Raw genomic sequence first — 15,242 nt, 5'->3', positions numbered from 1 at the left:
AGCACCAGAAGGGTGATGGATTGCTGCTGTCTTCGGGAACAATCGCTAAACAACATGCAGGGGTGGCGAGGTGTCTGCCACCTGCAGCCCTCCAGGAGTTATGCACAGAACACTGGCTGTGCATTGCCAAACCACAAATCTAGCTTGACTTACTGTGGATGAATGCATCCATGGAGAAAACATGTCCTTCATCTTATATTTGGCATGCCAAGGAAGCATGACACAGACAGTGCCTCTTCCATGTCCACTTGAGGAGAGAGAACAATTTCTGGACAGGAAAGTGGTAGAATAGAAAGCCCAGAACCATGGGCATGAAAAACATCCCCAAGAGTCAAGTTCCAACCTAGTTTCAGAATAAACAGTTGAGAGTAGACTAGAAAAAGAGCTTTTATTTATGTTTTAAAAGTAACTATAACAAATAAGTGGATAATTCTAATTGATACCTCTGACTAATTGAGATAAAGCTGGAATATTTTGAATAACTCTGTAACATCTTAAAAAGAACTTGTCAAACAGAATGAAATAAGTAGCAGGAAGAACATGACATTCATATCAGATTAGGTACATTTAAGAGCTCTCTATTGAAAGAAATAAAATGCCTTGGAGGGAGAAAGCATTTATTCAAAGAGCTGATGTTTAAGTCAAGCATGGTGGCTCAAGTCTGGAATCCTTGCTACATGGGTGGCAGACATTAGGGAGATTGTGGTTCTACGCCAGACCACAGAAAATTAGTTCTCAAGACTCCATCTCAATCAAAGACTGAGCAAAGTGGTATATACTTATCTCAACTACCAAGGAAGCATAATGGCTGGCCGCCCTGGTGCATGCATGCTCCCCAGTGATGCAGGCAGAAAAGTATAAGAAGGTTGCCCATGTCAGCCAGGGCATAAAGTGAGATTCTACCTCAAAATAATCCATGGGAAAAGTGATTGGAAGCATGGCTCAAGTGGCAAATGTGAGCCTCTGGGTTCAAGCCCCAATACCACCACCTAAAAAAGAAGTGCTATTGCTTGAAAGAAGGGAGAATTTCCATTATGCTCAACTTGTCTAACTGGGATTGACAAATGGAATTTTATCCAGATAATTTTTGGGGTTGCAATGAAGACATTTAGAATGATCAAGCATTGCATCAAGGCCTTTACTTCCAAGGATTACTTACCTTTCACAGGACAGGGAAATGTGATTCGTTCATTAGCCAGTCTTTCTTGGAATGGAGTGTCAAAAGGAGGTTCTAGATCTTCCATTGTCGGTGGCTCTATTACAAAAATAAATGCATTACCACAGATGATCCTTAGACAATTAAAATTCTGCTTGCTGAGGCATCATCGATCACTTTCATTGCCGAGTTGGTCAGCCTCACCATATATATTTCTTATGTCATAAAATCACCTTGAACATGTAGCGTTATGTCTGCCTCATCACGGCCTGCTATGTTAGTAGCAGCACACGTATACACGCCTGCATCTGAGAGCATGGCCTGGTCAATGCTTAAAGTTCCATCTGGATTGCTGACACGCTGCCCTCCATCAACCAGCACCGTCCTTCCACCTTTAAGCCAGGTGATCACAGGGGGCGGTGACCCTTGGGTACTACAGGGCATGTCCACTCTTTGGCCGACTTGGATTTTTATATATTTAGGACCACGCTGTATCTTCGGAGGAACTGGAATCGATAATTGAGGGTTAATAACTTGACGTTCAGAATTATTCCAAAATAATTACAGTTATGTGAATGATCTGGAAACTAATATCATGTCTCTGCTCTCCTGTTATTCTCTCTCTTAATTGTACTCAGAAATATGCTGTTGTTTTAATTATTGAATATTGTTTGCTTTTTACTCAATAAACAAATACACTATCACAATAAAAAAAATAACTCGACTTTCCAAAATTCCTTTGTTCTCTCATTTTGCATGAAAAAGCGGAGCAATCCTGCCCGTGTAATGGTAACTCCTCTGTTCACAAATAAAATAAAATAAAACTAAAAAAAAATAGAAAAAGTGGAGCAACCTTCAGACTGTGTCCTTTACTAGCTGTATTAGTTAGAGTACACTTCCTGAGGCAAAATGAACTCGAGACACTAGTACACTGCAAAAATGTGTAGAATACATATAAAGCTCCTAGTTCCAAATTTGAGGAATAATAGCAAGTGTGTAAAGCCGCTAAGTTGCCTTAAATTTACAAATAACATTTTAAAGGCCTGTAAAATGACACTTCATATAATTTGTATAGCATAAGAAAATAAAACAAAAAGCATTTCTCTCCCTGTACTCACATTTGGTTCTCTTTGTGGAAGACTTACACAGCAAAAAGAGCATTTATAAAGTCTCTTGCTTTATACAAAGAAAATCATTCAAAGTCTGCTAATTTCTCCTTTTCTACTTTAACAATAAGGTAGTTTGTCAAAACACTCGAAAAGATTCTTAGTTTTTGCACACATATACTGCACAAATACAGTCAAATTGAAGCACAAGGGAAAGATTAGAATTTACATAATCAACAACTTTAAAAGCCTCACTCTTTGTCCTTTTTCTTTAACTTAATATTTAATATTTACTGGATCCTTTCTAAAAGTTGACACTCACAATAATCTCATACCTGACTGTGACTGTGATACTGTGACTACATTTTACGAAAGTGAAAACTTAAGATAGGAACAACTAAGTGGTATGCTTAATTCACAGAACTGGTAAACGACAGAAATGGAATCTTATGTCAAACCCTGAGATGAATATAATACAATTATGGTGATCAATCTGAAAGTCAAACCAGATCAATTCTGTCTGAGAAGGTGTCTTTTGATATTGGATCTCTGACATCTACAGGTACTCAATGAATGATTGAATGAATGGATGGATGGACGGATGAATGAATGAATGAATGATTAGAAAGGGATGTGATAAGTTGAAGAAATAAAGCACACTAACTAGAGAGTTAGGGAGTTAGGGTTTTTTTTCTCTTCAGAGCTCTTTAAAAACTATAAAATTAGTACTTGGGAATCCAAGCTAATTTCAAACACATTTATTTTCTGATGGATATCTACAGTAATAATAATGATTGTGGATATTGAGAGAAACTTGGATCCAAAAATTTAAGGAGATTTGTAAAAGGAAAAAAGAGGGTGATATTATTTATAAATACCAGATAAAAATTTCAGAGTAAATAAAAACAATCATAAATTGCCTATTTGAGAAGACTTTGTCATAATCATTGCATCTACAACATGGAGACTAATAATTAATAAACAAGGATTTTAGGTTTCCCTGTGGCCAGTCCACAGAGCCAGCCTGGCCCCTCAATTTAATACTCACCATGGACACTTAATTTAACAGCTTGAGTCACGTTGCCAGCAATGTTTGTAGCCACACAAAGATACAGACCACTGTCTGAAATGCGGGTTTCAGTGATCTTCATTGAACCAGAAGGGAGGAACGTGTGTCTAAAAGAAAACCCCATATATCAGACCACAGAATGTGAGCATTCAAACACCCTTATGCAGCTGCACTTTACTGTGCAAGTATTACTCAGAAAATGGTGTTTTCCATTTTTATATGATAGAACTGTGTCTTGCCCTTGTGAGGCAGGTGCTTTACCACTTGATCCATGTCTCTAGCCCCATTTGGGTTGATTATTTTAGAGGTAATCTCTTGAGTTTGCTGAGGTCGGCCTAGGCTATAATCTTCCTACTTGTGTTTTCCTGGGTCTCTGGGGTTGACAGGCATATGCTTCCTCCACAGCCAGGATAACAGGCATGGAACAATGTGCCCAGCCATTGGTTGAGATGGGAGTCTCAGAAACTATGAACTCCTAGCTGGCCACAAACTGTGATTCCTCAGTCTTTACCTCCCAAGTAGTTAGGATTGAAGGCTTGAATCATTGTGGCTTGCATGTGAGTTTTGGAACTATCTTCCTATGTGTTGTGCACTGTAAAATTGTGAATTTTCGCAATTATCTTGTGGATTTTATTTGATATTCTTATAAACACAAACTCAGTTTACTTTTACCTTTGATTTTAAATGGTCTCAAATCATAAATAATTGTGCATCTCTATGCTTTAATAAGTTACAACTATGTAAAGCAAATATATATCTTAGTCATTTTAAACTTAGTTTTAAAGATTTTATTTTTTATAACACTTCATAAAACATTTAGTGTATTTTAATAAAAACAAAGTGTATATATTTCAAATTTATTTTTAATATATTTCTCCTATCAACTAATAACATAGTAGGAGAACCCAAACTACACATAAAATGTTATTAAATTGTATTAAGATACTTGGAAATGGGATGCAGAGGATACAGAGATCTGTATACTACCACAATTTTAACTTAAACAAAGAGTGCTATTAATCCAGAAAGACAGAAATGGATAGAGAGCTCCAAATATACCTACTTCTATATGAGATTCAACATGCGTCAGTATTAGAGATAACATTTAAAAACGTAAGAAAATGCAATTTGGCAATTGGATTTCTAAATAGGATATATAAGTAAATAAATAAGAGCATTACCTAAAACTACATGTGACAAAACAAACAAATTAAAGTTCATGAAAACAAAACTTTAAAAATGTGGATAAAACATTAGAGTTTATATCTTCCAAGAAGATATGAAAATTAGAAATCTATAAAAATGAATTAATACACTGAGCTCCTATAAATCTACAAGTACACACACTGCATAATGAAAGACAAAAAATGCCAGCACATGATAAATTATATAGGTCTCCAGATATTCACATAGTAAGACCAAAGGAGGATATTCTTAGGAGAGGATCATAAAGGCTCAATAGCTATGTGGATTGATCATATAAAATAGTATTTATTGAAATGAACCCCAAGAAATTGAAACAAGAGGTTATTTTTCTCTGTTGTTTTTGTTTTCTGTGCTCTTTACCTTGTAAGCTGATCTGTTTTGGGGAGGGTCAGGTGGGGGACACAGAAAGAGTATGTCAAAGAGTGAACAAATGCAGCTGTGATACTAGATACTAGGCTGGAAATGAACTATACAACTTGTGAGTGGGGACAGGAGGAAATAATTTGTGGGAAGGGACAGGAGGGAAGCAGTGAGGGAAGGGGTGACACTATTCAAAAAGAAATGTGCTTATTACCTGACATGTAATTCTAACCCCTCTGTACATCACATATAAAATAACAATAAATAAATAAAAATATTTTTAAAAACTGAAAAATTTAAACTTCTATACCATATGACCCTGTGCCTAAAGAAATGGAAAATCCCAACAAAAATTTCAATGCAAAAAGTACACAGAATATTGTTATTAAGAATACATACCAACTTTCTATATTCCCTGAAAAAAAAGGACATTACCAGAGAACTGTGCAGCCAACTTACAGAGGCATTTTTTAGATCACATAAATGACCAATGAGCAGGTCCAAGTATTGCCAACACACATGAAGTCAGTCCAGTGACAATGAAAACAATTACAGGATCCCACTTCCTACCCAGCAAGTGGTGAAGCCGTTGAAGTCAGTCAATGCCATGAGTTCCTAGGAAGTGCCAGCTGATCGACTGATACTCTATTGGGGGAAGGTAAGTCACAGCTGCCCCATTAGAGAGCAATTTAGCAATGTCTACAAGGCTGGGAAAGGACTTTACTCTGACCTGAGATTACAGTTTCAAATATAGATCCTGAAGAAGTTCATGTGAGTGCATATAAAGAGATATCTTTTTTTAAAAACCCATACTCATTGATAAGATTTGGTGAAAGAAAAATTATGAGAAAGAATAAACCAATCATAGTACTCAAATGTAGGGAAATAGATAACTTTAGCCCATGTTTATACTAGTTTTAATAAACTGAATCTAATTGTGAATAAATGTTCATATAATAAAGTGAGTAGTAAAATATCGTTACTATATTCTATAATGACAAACAAAAAAGAAACATAAAACAAAATTAGAAACAAAATTAGTTTTCCATGGTATTTAAAAATGGAAGGGTACACAGTAAATTCTGGCAATTTTTGCTCCCAAGAAGGCTAAAAAATTCAGATTGGTTAAAGGAACAATAGAATTTTAATGTTATTAATAATTAATGTATTTTAATAATTAATGTATTTTTATTCAAAATTTTCTATAATGCTGGAGGGGATGTGGCCAAAAGGGAACCCTACTGCCTTGTTGGTGGGAATATAAACTTGTTCAACCACTCTGTAAAGCAGTATGGAAGTTCCTCAGAAGACTGCACATAGAGCTCCCCTATGACCCAGCAATCCCACTTTTAGGCATTTACCCAAATGATCACAAACAAGGCCATACTAAAGCTACCAGCACAACTATGCTTATGACAGCATATTTCACCATAGCTAAGATATGGAACCAACCCAGATGTCCCTCAGTAGATGTGGTATATATAAAAAATATATAGAAAATGTGGTATATATATACAATGGAATTCTATGCCTCCATCAGAAAGAATAACATTGCCCCATATGTTATGAAATAGAAAGACTTGGAAAAAATTATATTAAGTGAAGTAAGCCAGACTCAAAGAAACATAGGTCCCATGGTTTCCCTTGTCTGCAATAACTAGTATATGTCTGAGTCAAGCAGAAGAGATCAAAAGGTATGTACATATGATCATATAACCTGATGCTAAGTGAAATGAACCCTAAGATAGGGACACAAGAGGTTTTATCTTTGTTGCTGTTCTTTTTAATGCACTTATAATTTTTTTTGTTTCTTTGTATGTTCTTCCCTCATGGTATAACCCCTGTTGTCACTGTATTTGAGTCCGGTGTCCTGCATCTTGTATATACATTGTTCTAATTTGGGGAGGGGAAGGGAAATAACAAAATGCTGAAATAAGGATACAGGATGACCCATTGTAACAATGAGATGTACAAGACAGTATGTTGAAAACGAACTTTACAACTTTGTGGGGAGAGAGGTGAGGAAGGGGTAAAGGAAGGACAGGAGGGAGGAGTTGGGTGGGGAGGAAAGGGATGGTAGGGAAAAAATAAAGGAGGGGGAAACAATGCTCAATAGGAAGTGGACTTACTATCTTGCTCATGTAACTGTAACCCCTCTGTACAGTATCTTTACAATAAAAATATATATTAAGAAAGAAGAAAAAACACTTTCTATAAAAGTATTTTTTTCAAAGAAATAGTAAAATCATGCAAATCCTTGTTATTTTATCCTCACCAGTGGTAGAGAACCAGCACTAACATGGTTATATATTCTCATAATCACATAGCAATGAGTCACTGATAGCTAGAGGCATTCTGCATTTATTTCTTTTCTTTGTCTTCCTCTTTCTTTATTTCCTAAAGTGGTACCAGAGCTTTGACTCAGAGCCTTATGCTTGTTCAGCTTGCTTGCTAGGCTGACACTTGACCTTCCAGAGATGCTGACATGCCTCCAGCCCAGCTTTTTCCTGATTAATTGGAGAGCCTCATGGCCTTTTCTGTTGAGCTGTCTTTGAACTGTGATCTTCCAGATCTCTGCTTTGTGAGTAACTAGGATTGCAGGCATAAGCTACCAGTACCTGGTTAGAGACTGCAATTTTTTTTTACCAGTTATGTTTGGCCTGATGTTGAGCTTAAAAAGAAATTGGGAGTAGAGATGGAGATGTGAAATGTAGAATATAATCTAAAATCCTCTGAAATAAGTTGCAATCTCATTGTACAAACAAACACTCTATAGAGAGGTCCCTTAAAGGATTTTCCAAACATTCAGGTAAGCATTAGACAGAGAGCAGTTTCAACTCAGATATAGATGGCAAGAAAGTTTATGTTCTTAAAACTCTGACATTCTTCTTGCTATGTCCCCTATCCAATACATTATATCACCTCAGTGGCTCTTTATTTGTATAAGGGTTTAATTAAGAAGACTTACAAACCATCTCATGAAAATTAAGTCGTAGACATTACAGTGCTTATTGAGTTTTGTTGCTCTCCCGAGAGTCACAGAATTCTGTGTGCTACACAGGGGGCTCATAGAAATCCGCATACCAATCTGCTCTATTTTAATAACGACATTGTAAAATGCACCAGTGGGAGACTATAGCAAAGCCGTGCCTTAATATTTCTAGCCTTTAAAAACGCATTTGGAAGAATATATATTCGCAAAATGCTCAGACGTATACTTTAATGAAAATGATCTCGAAGTTAAAAGCTATTGTTTGACCCATGTGAAAACCTCAACAGGCACAAAACCCTATCCCAACAGATTTCCATTTCTGTGTGTGCCAGTCATCCCAACTCTCCTACCTTGGGGAGAAGGGGGAGATGAGCTGGGTTTCTTTGGCCCACGTAATGATGGGTGGGGGTAGGCTCTTCACTTCACAGGGAAGTGTCACCTCTTCTCCAGCCAAGACAGAAATCTCCACAGGCTTATCCTGGGACAGCCCCCGCTGGTCTCCAAATATTCTGGGCCTTACTAAAATAAACACATCATTTGAAAGGGAAATAGTACATTGCATATGAAGCACAGTTTGCTGTACTCCTAATGCTCTTAAGTAGGTTACAAGAAGGTGTTGATTATCTTCTAGTTTCAGGGTATACAGAAAAGTTCAGTTAATAGTTGTATGGTGTTAGCTGGGGCAAAGTGGGGAGCAAGCTGCCTTTTTTTCTCAGCAGTTCCTTTCAGCATACAGAAGCAAGTCAGCTGGGCTGCAAAAGGCACAAATAACCTTCAGCCTGCCTTCTGCACCAGCAGCTCAGAGAGGCAGGGCAGGCCCACGCACTCTCTCTTGGCATTTTCCCTCAAGGCTTGTACTCCATCTCTTGAGCCACATTTCCACTTCCAGCTTTTTGCTGGTTAGTTGGAAATAAGATTCTCTCAGATTTATGTACCCAAACTGGCCTCAAACAAAATCCTCAGAACTCAGCCTCCTGAGTAGCTAGGATTACAAGTGTGAGCCATCAGAGCCCAACTTTTGCCAAGAGTTTTAACTGAATGGTGTTACTGAAAAGGGTAGATGAGAGACGTATATTTCTTGGACAAATACCATAACATGGTTTCTAATGGACTATACAGTTACGTTTCTTAAAATCAGAATCTCAGTAGAGTTGATTTTGGTTGGCAGTAGAAATGATTTTCTGTGCGACGTGCACATTTGTGTGTGGGGGGGTTTTATTTGGGGGTGGCACTATTGGGAAGGAAATATGAGTTTTGGCACACATAGGCAAGATCAAAGGGAAATCTTCCTCCAGCGGGTCTCACCATACACCGTCAGCTGCACCTTCCTTTTGGCATAGCCGGCCGCGTTGGTGGCCGTGCACACATACTCTCCACTCTCCTCGCCTCCAGGAGACACCACGTAGAGACTCCCGTCGGCCCCTGCAGAAAACTTGGCATCGCCAGATGAAATCAGCTCTCCTTTCTAAAAACACAACAAAGAGCAAGGGGTTCCTAAAGATAATAAGGAGTGACTTCATGTCTGGAAGAGGAAGAGAGAAAGAAAAATATCTCCAAGTAGTGAAAAAGCAGATTAAAACAAAAACAAACAGTGTTAGTTAGAAAGGAGTTATTTTTGAGCAAAATGTACTAAATTAGGTGGTATTTTGCCACACCACGCCCTTAACTACTTCAGTACTTAAACAAGAGAAAATAAGAATAATCTCAAGGTATGCTACCATGAGTTCTGGGGCTAGACCAGGCTCTTTTCTGAGTACTTGTATTGTATAACTATTTCAATACTCAAAACCAATCTTTCCAGTAGAAGTTTCCACAACTCCCATTTGACAGTCCAGAGGCCTGAGGAACAAGGGAGGATGGGAAGGGATATGGCTCATGATCACAAAGCCCATCAGTGACAGACTGGGATTGGAACCCCAGGAGTTAAGTCCTGGAGCATGAATCATTACTTCTGTGGTTCCAACACAAAAGCAGCCTTATACACTTCATTTTGGCCTTTTCCTAAAAGGGCATTGAATTTTTAGTCAGTGCCAAACCCTGTGCATTTGGAGATGAGCTTCATCATTGTAACTTCTGGGTCTAGAATATAAAAATATTAACCTTTTTATTTATAGACAGATGTTATCCCCAATATATTAGAAGGCTGTTGGGTGAGTTTTTTGGTTTTTTTTTTGCTGAAAAAAATGAGATGGTATGAGGAGACTCTTTTGTTATAGTGCTCATTTTACAAATACCACATTCCACTATTTTACCATCATTTTGTATTACATTTTGCATCTGCCAGATGTAAACTACTTTGCAAAAAAAAAAAATGCCAGTGCCATAGTAGTTCAAAGATAGGGACTTCTTCATGTTTTGGTTTCTTGCTGCAAGAATATAAGAGAAAACTGGACAACCATATGACAGGGATAGGAGAGAATGTGTTTGTTCACCTATCTTACAATTCTTATTCATACTTGGGATTTGTGACTCTACTTTGAGGTTTTATTCAAAGGAAATTCCACATAGTTATACACATGATGCTTGAATTACATCACAACACAACCATAAAAATTTCTGTGAGCAAGCCTGTGTATTGGGAACTGTTCTAAGCACTTCACGTGTTGGAGCAGACCCTTCTTACCTCTGGCCACATGCCTCAGCCCTATTGATTTCAGCGCAGCTCTACTGGACAGCTCAGTGTCCTGTGCCAGGATTATACTACTGCTGAGTGAACCTGCTCTTTGACCACAAAGTTTTACCCAAAGCCTCCCAAGAGCTAGAATACAGAGAGCCAGGAAATGCAGTGCTGTTAGGTATAAACACCCCACTTCCTGTCTGTTAGGGAAGTCTTTCTCAGATGCATCTCAGGGATTCTTAGAGAGTGGCCAGCACATTGAAGTTGACCAACCCACTCACAGAGGAAATCAACACAGTAAAGTCCTTTTTTAGCGCCTGTCCCTTTGGGCTTCATTCCTCTACTTCAGAGGCCACTTCCTAGTAACTTTTACCCTCTGATCCTCAGGCAATAACACTAGAGGTAGCCTTTACCTTGGACCAGACAATCGATGGCTTGGGAATTCCACTTGCTTTGCATGGTAAAGTCACTGGGATGCCTTCGATTGTGCTCAGGACCTGCTGCCCATGCTGAATGGTTGGCAGGACTGTAAAGGAAAGCCAGAGTCAGCATCTGAGCAGCTCTTTCAATTAGCACCATATGTTTAAAATTAAACTTCTTTTCCAATATATACTTAATGTTTCTAAAAATGATCAATGATAACATTTTAACACTTTCTGATAGAAATTAGGAAAATCTTGATGTGAAGTTCTGCTAAACAAAGAAAATGCAATAGCTATGCTTCGGATAAACTCAATAAAAACTTGAAGTGGTGTGGGATATTTAGCATAATGTCTTTCCTTCCAAAAAAGAGGTCTGAAGAAAATCTTTTTTCAAAATTATTATTTTTTAAAATTTATTGTTATGGTAAAGGTAAAGTACATAAGAGTTACAGTTACATAGGTCAGGTAATAAGTACATTTCTTTTTTGTACAGTGTCACCTCTTCCCTTGTTTTCTCCCAATATTTTTCCTCCCGTACGCTCCCCCAAATTATATCGTTCATTTTCAACATAGTGTCTAATGACTATCACTACTGAATTAGTTCACTCTTTGTCCCACTATTTCTGTGCTTTCCCCTTACCCTCTTCAAGTCAGATAAACTTATAAGACAAAAAGTACAGAAATCAAAAACAGCAACAAAAGGGGGAAAACAAAAACAAAACAAAAAATGACAAAAAGTAAAATAAGAACCTCTTCTTTCCATTTCTTAGAGTTTATTTTGATAAATATCATGTTATATGATCATATGCAAATAGCTATTGAGTCTTTGTGATTCTATCCTAAGAATATCCTTCTTGGGTCTGACTGTGTGAATGTGTAGAGTCCTGTTTAAATGTAATTTCTTGTCTTTTACTAACCATTGTGTTTACTTGTAAATTTATAGGCACATTCTAATGACTACAAATGAGGGAAACCATGCAACCTATATTTCTTTGGGTCTGGCTTATTTCACTTACTACAATTTTTTCTGTCTTTCTATTTCCTTATGAATGGGCAATATCATTCTTGTGATGAAAGCATAGAATTGCACTGTGTATATATACCCCATTTTCTTGATCCATGCATCCACTGAGGGGCATCTAGACTGATTCCATATCTTGGCTATGGCAAACAATAGTGTAATGAACATGGTTGTGCTAGTAGCTTTAGTGTAGCCAGGTTTGTTGTCAATGGGATAAATGCCCAGGAGTGGAATTGCTGGGAAGCCCTAGTTTAGTCTTTTGAGGAACCTCCAGCCTGTATTTCAGAGTGGTTGAACACATTACTGTTCCCACCAACAGTATTGAAGCATATTGAAGCGTTCCCTTTGGACCACATCTCCACGAGCATCTGTTATTGTTAGTTTTCTTGATAATGACCATGCTAATTGGGGTGAGGTAGAATCTCAATGTTGGTTTGATTTGCATTTCTTTTATGGAATGAGATGTTGAATATTTCTTCATGTGTCTATTGGCCATTCTTATTTCTTCATTGGAGAAATCTCTCTGTAATTATTTAGCCCATTTATTAATTGGAGGTTTCTGTTTCTTTGAGGAATTTTTAGGAGGTTAATTTTTAGTTTTAAGTATATTTTAGATATGAGACTTTTGTCCAATGCAGAGCTGGTAAAATCTTCCATTCTGTGGGTTTTCTATTTATCTTGCTAGCTATGTCCTTTTCCATGTAGAAACCCTTCCATTTGATGAAGCCTGTTTATCCGGTCTTTCTTTGATCTGTAGTGATTCTGGATCATAGGAAGTTTCAACCTGTGCCTAGGAACCTTAGTGTTTCTTCTGTCCTTCCTGTAATATTTTCATGGTAGCTGACCTTACATTGAGTCTTTGGTCAATTTAGAATTGATTTTGGTGGAGGGTGATATATAAAGATCTAACTTTAGTTTTATGCACATATATAGCCAATTTTGCCAACGCCATTTTTTGAAGAGGTATCTTTCTTCTATCCTGTGTTTTTGGCTCCCTTATCAAGTATTAGATGGATATAGGTCTGTAGGTTCATTTCTATGTCTTCTATTCTGTTCCATTGCTCCTTAGGCCTATTCTTGTGCCAGTTGTGCAAGCTGTTTTTATTACTATGACTTTGTAATAGAATTCTAAATTTGGTGTTGATATTCCTCCAGCACTATTCTTCCTGCTAAGGATTGTTTTTGCTATTTTGGGTCTTCTATTATTCCACATGAATTTTTGGATAGTCTTCTATATTATTGAAGAATGTTTTGGGGATTTTGATAGGTATTGTATTGCATTTGTAGATAGTTTGGGACAATGTTGCTATCTTCATGATGTTAATCCTTCCAATCCGGGAGCATGGAAGGGTTTTTTTTTTTTTTTCATTTCCTTAAATCTGCTTAATTTCTTTTTTTCAGATTTTTAAAGTTTTCATCCTAGAGGTATTAGGTATTTTATTTTATTTTTTTGGTCCGGTTGTGGGGCCTGGACTCTGGGCCTGGGCGCTGTCCCTCAGCTCTTCAGCTCAAGGCTAGCACTCTACCACTTGAGCCACAGCGCCACTTCCGGCTTTTTTCTTTTTGCTTATGTGGTGCTGAGGAATCGAACCCAGGGCCTCGGGCATGCAAGGCAAGCGCTCTACCACTGAGCCAACTTCCCAGTCTCAGATATTTTATTTTTTGAGGTTATTATAAATAGAATTGATTTTCTGATTTCAGTCTCACTCTTCTTATTGTTTGCAAACAGAAATGCTATTGAATTTTGAGGATTAATTTTATACCCTGCTACTTGGCCAAAGTTTTGAATCAGCACAAATAACTTGGGAAAGGAATTTATGGGGTTCTTAAAATACTGGATCATGTCATCTGCATGACATGATCTTCTTTTCCTATTTGGATCCTCTTTATGTCTTTCTCTTGCCTTATTGCTCTTGCTAGGGATTCCAGTATGACATTGAAGAGTAGACATCCTTGTCTCACTCCTGATTTTACAGGAAATGGTTTTAACTAACAAAATTCTTTTTTCTTCCTGAACAGCCAAGATAGACTTAAACCTTAACAGTTACAAATTCAATGCCCATCTTTGGACATCATCCATTACCAGTAATCTCCAGTGAGCTGACATAAGCCACCTCCACAGAATGAGCTGTTTAACTACCACGTATAACAAAAGAATCACTTAGCAGGCTACCAAATTTAAACTACTCTTTTTTTTAAAAAAGGATGTGTTTCCTTAAAAGGGATTCAGCAGTAAAACTTGAAAGACTTTAGGAGTTTACATTTAAACTTCTAAAATATAAGTAATGTTTTTCATTAATAAAAAGAACGTATCATTGGCTTTAAAAAGGAAAGTGAGAAATTGATATGAGTAAAAGTAAAAAAGAGGAGATTCCAGTTACTCCCTTCTGTGTGTATTACAATTAGTTACAACCAAGTCATACACACAGACTATTGGTAATCAATGTTCTCAGAATTATAATTTTTTTTCTTACTTTGTTTCTGTCTGTATCTTGCTTCCTTTTTTCCTTCCTTCCTTTTTTCCCATTCTCTTTTTCCAATTAGTAATGAGGTTTGAACTTGGGGCCTTCCATTCTTGCTGTTTCCTTGTTCAAAGCCAGTGTTTCCTTGTTCAAAGCTAGTGCTCTACCACTTGGGTCATAACTGCAATCCACCTTTGTGCTAGTTAACTGGAGATGGAGTCTAGTGGAATTTTCTGTCCAGTCTGACTTTGAAATTCAGTCCTCCATATTTCAGCTTGCTGAGTAGCTAGAATTACAGAATAAGCCATCAGTGGCCAATTTCAAAGTAATGATTTATGTCTATGTTCAAAGGCATCTGTTCAAGGCTCTTATAGATATGAGGCCTTTGTCCAATGTATAGCTGGTAAAGATCTTCATCCATTCTGTGGGTTTTCTATTTATCTTGCTAGCTATGTTCGGATAAAAGAACATCCATACATGAGTGTTCATGACAGTTCAAGAATAGACAATGAAAGACTGATGTGTTTCAGACATTTCCTTTGTATCTTCTGAGAAGATAAGACTAGACCTGCTTCCTGGGTTTCTGTCAATCACCTTGTCCCTTGCTTAGAAAGAACTGATATTGCTCAAGATAGATGGTACTCATAAATTGCCATGGGTTGAATCTTTTATACAACTGAAGATAATAAAAAAGGGAATTTGATCATGTACACACACCTATATATATGTATATATATAATCAAAACTTTCCAGAATTATCATATTTCCTTGAAGTAGAAGTTTTCTAGAACACAAGATCTATTAGAAGTCCTTGCAAATATCCCTTGAATG

At 37.2% G+C, this 15,242-nt stretch overlaps 1 protein-coding gene across 1 annotated transcript in view; it reads right to left on the bottom strand.

Moving 5' to 3' along the window:
- Hmcn1 (hemicentin 1) overlaps positions 1–15,242 on the bottom strand; it is a 432,339-nt gene that overhangs the window by 175,749 nt on the left and 241,348 nt on the right. The window contains exons 20-25 of the mRNA XM_042674344.1: positions 10,920–11,032; positions 9,195–9,354; positions 8,240–8,408; positions 3,311–3,438; positions 1,390–1,662; positions 1,160–1,255 (exon numbers count right to left, since the gene is read on the bottom strand). Of these exons, the coding sequence (XP_042530278.1) occupies positions 1,160–1,255; positions 1,390–1,662; positions 3,311–3,438; positions 8,240–8,408; positions 9,195–9,354; positions 10,920–11,032 (939 nt within the window). The remainder of the gene's footprint in view (positions 1–1,159; positions 1,256–1,389; positions 1,663–3,310; positions 3,439–8,239; positions 8,409–9,194; positions 9,355–10,919; positions 11,033–15,242) is intronic.

Source organism: Dipodomys spectabilis, unplaced genomic scaffold (genome assembly GCF_019054845.1).
Source record: "Dipodomys spectabilis isolate Male_0828 unplaced genomic scaffold, ASM1905484v1 ptg000019l, whole genome shotgun sequence".
NCBI lineage: Eukaryota > Metazoa > Chordata > Mammalia > Rodentia > Heteromyidae > Dipodomys > Dipodomys spectabilis.
This window is presented reverse-complemented; position numbering and strand designations above follow the sequence as displayed.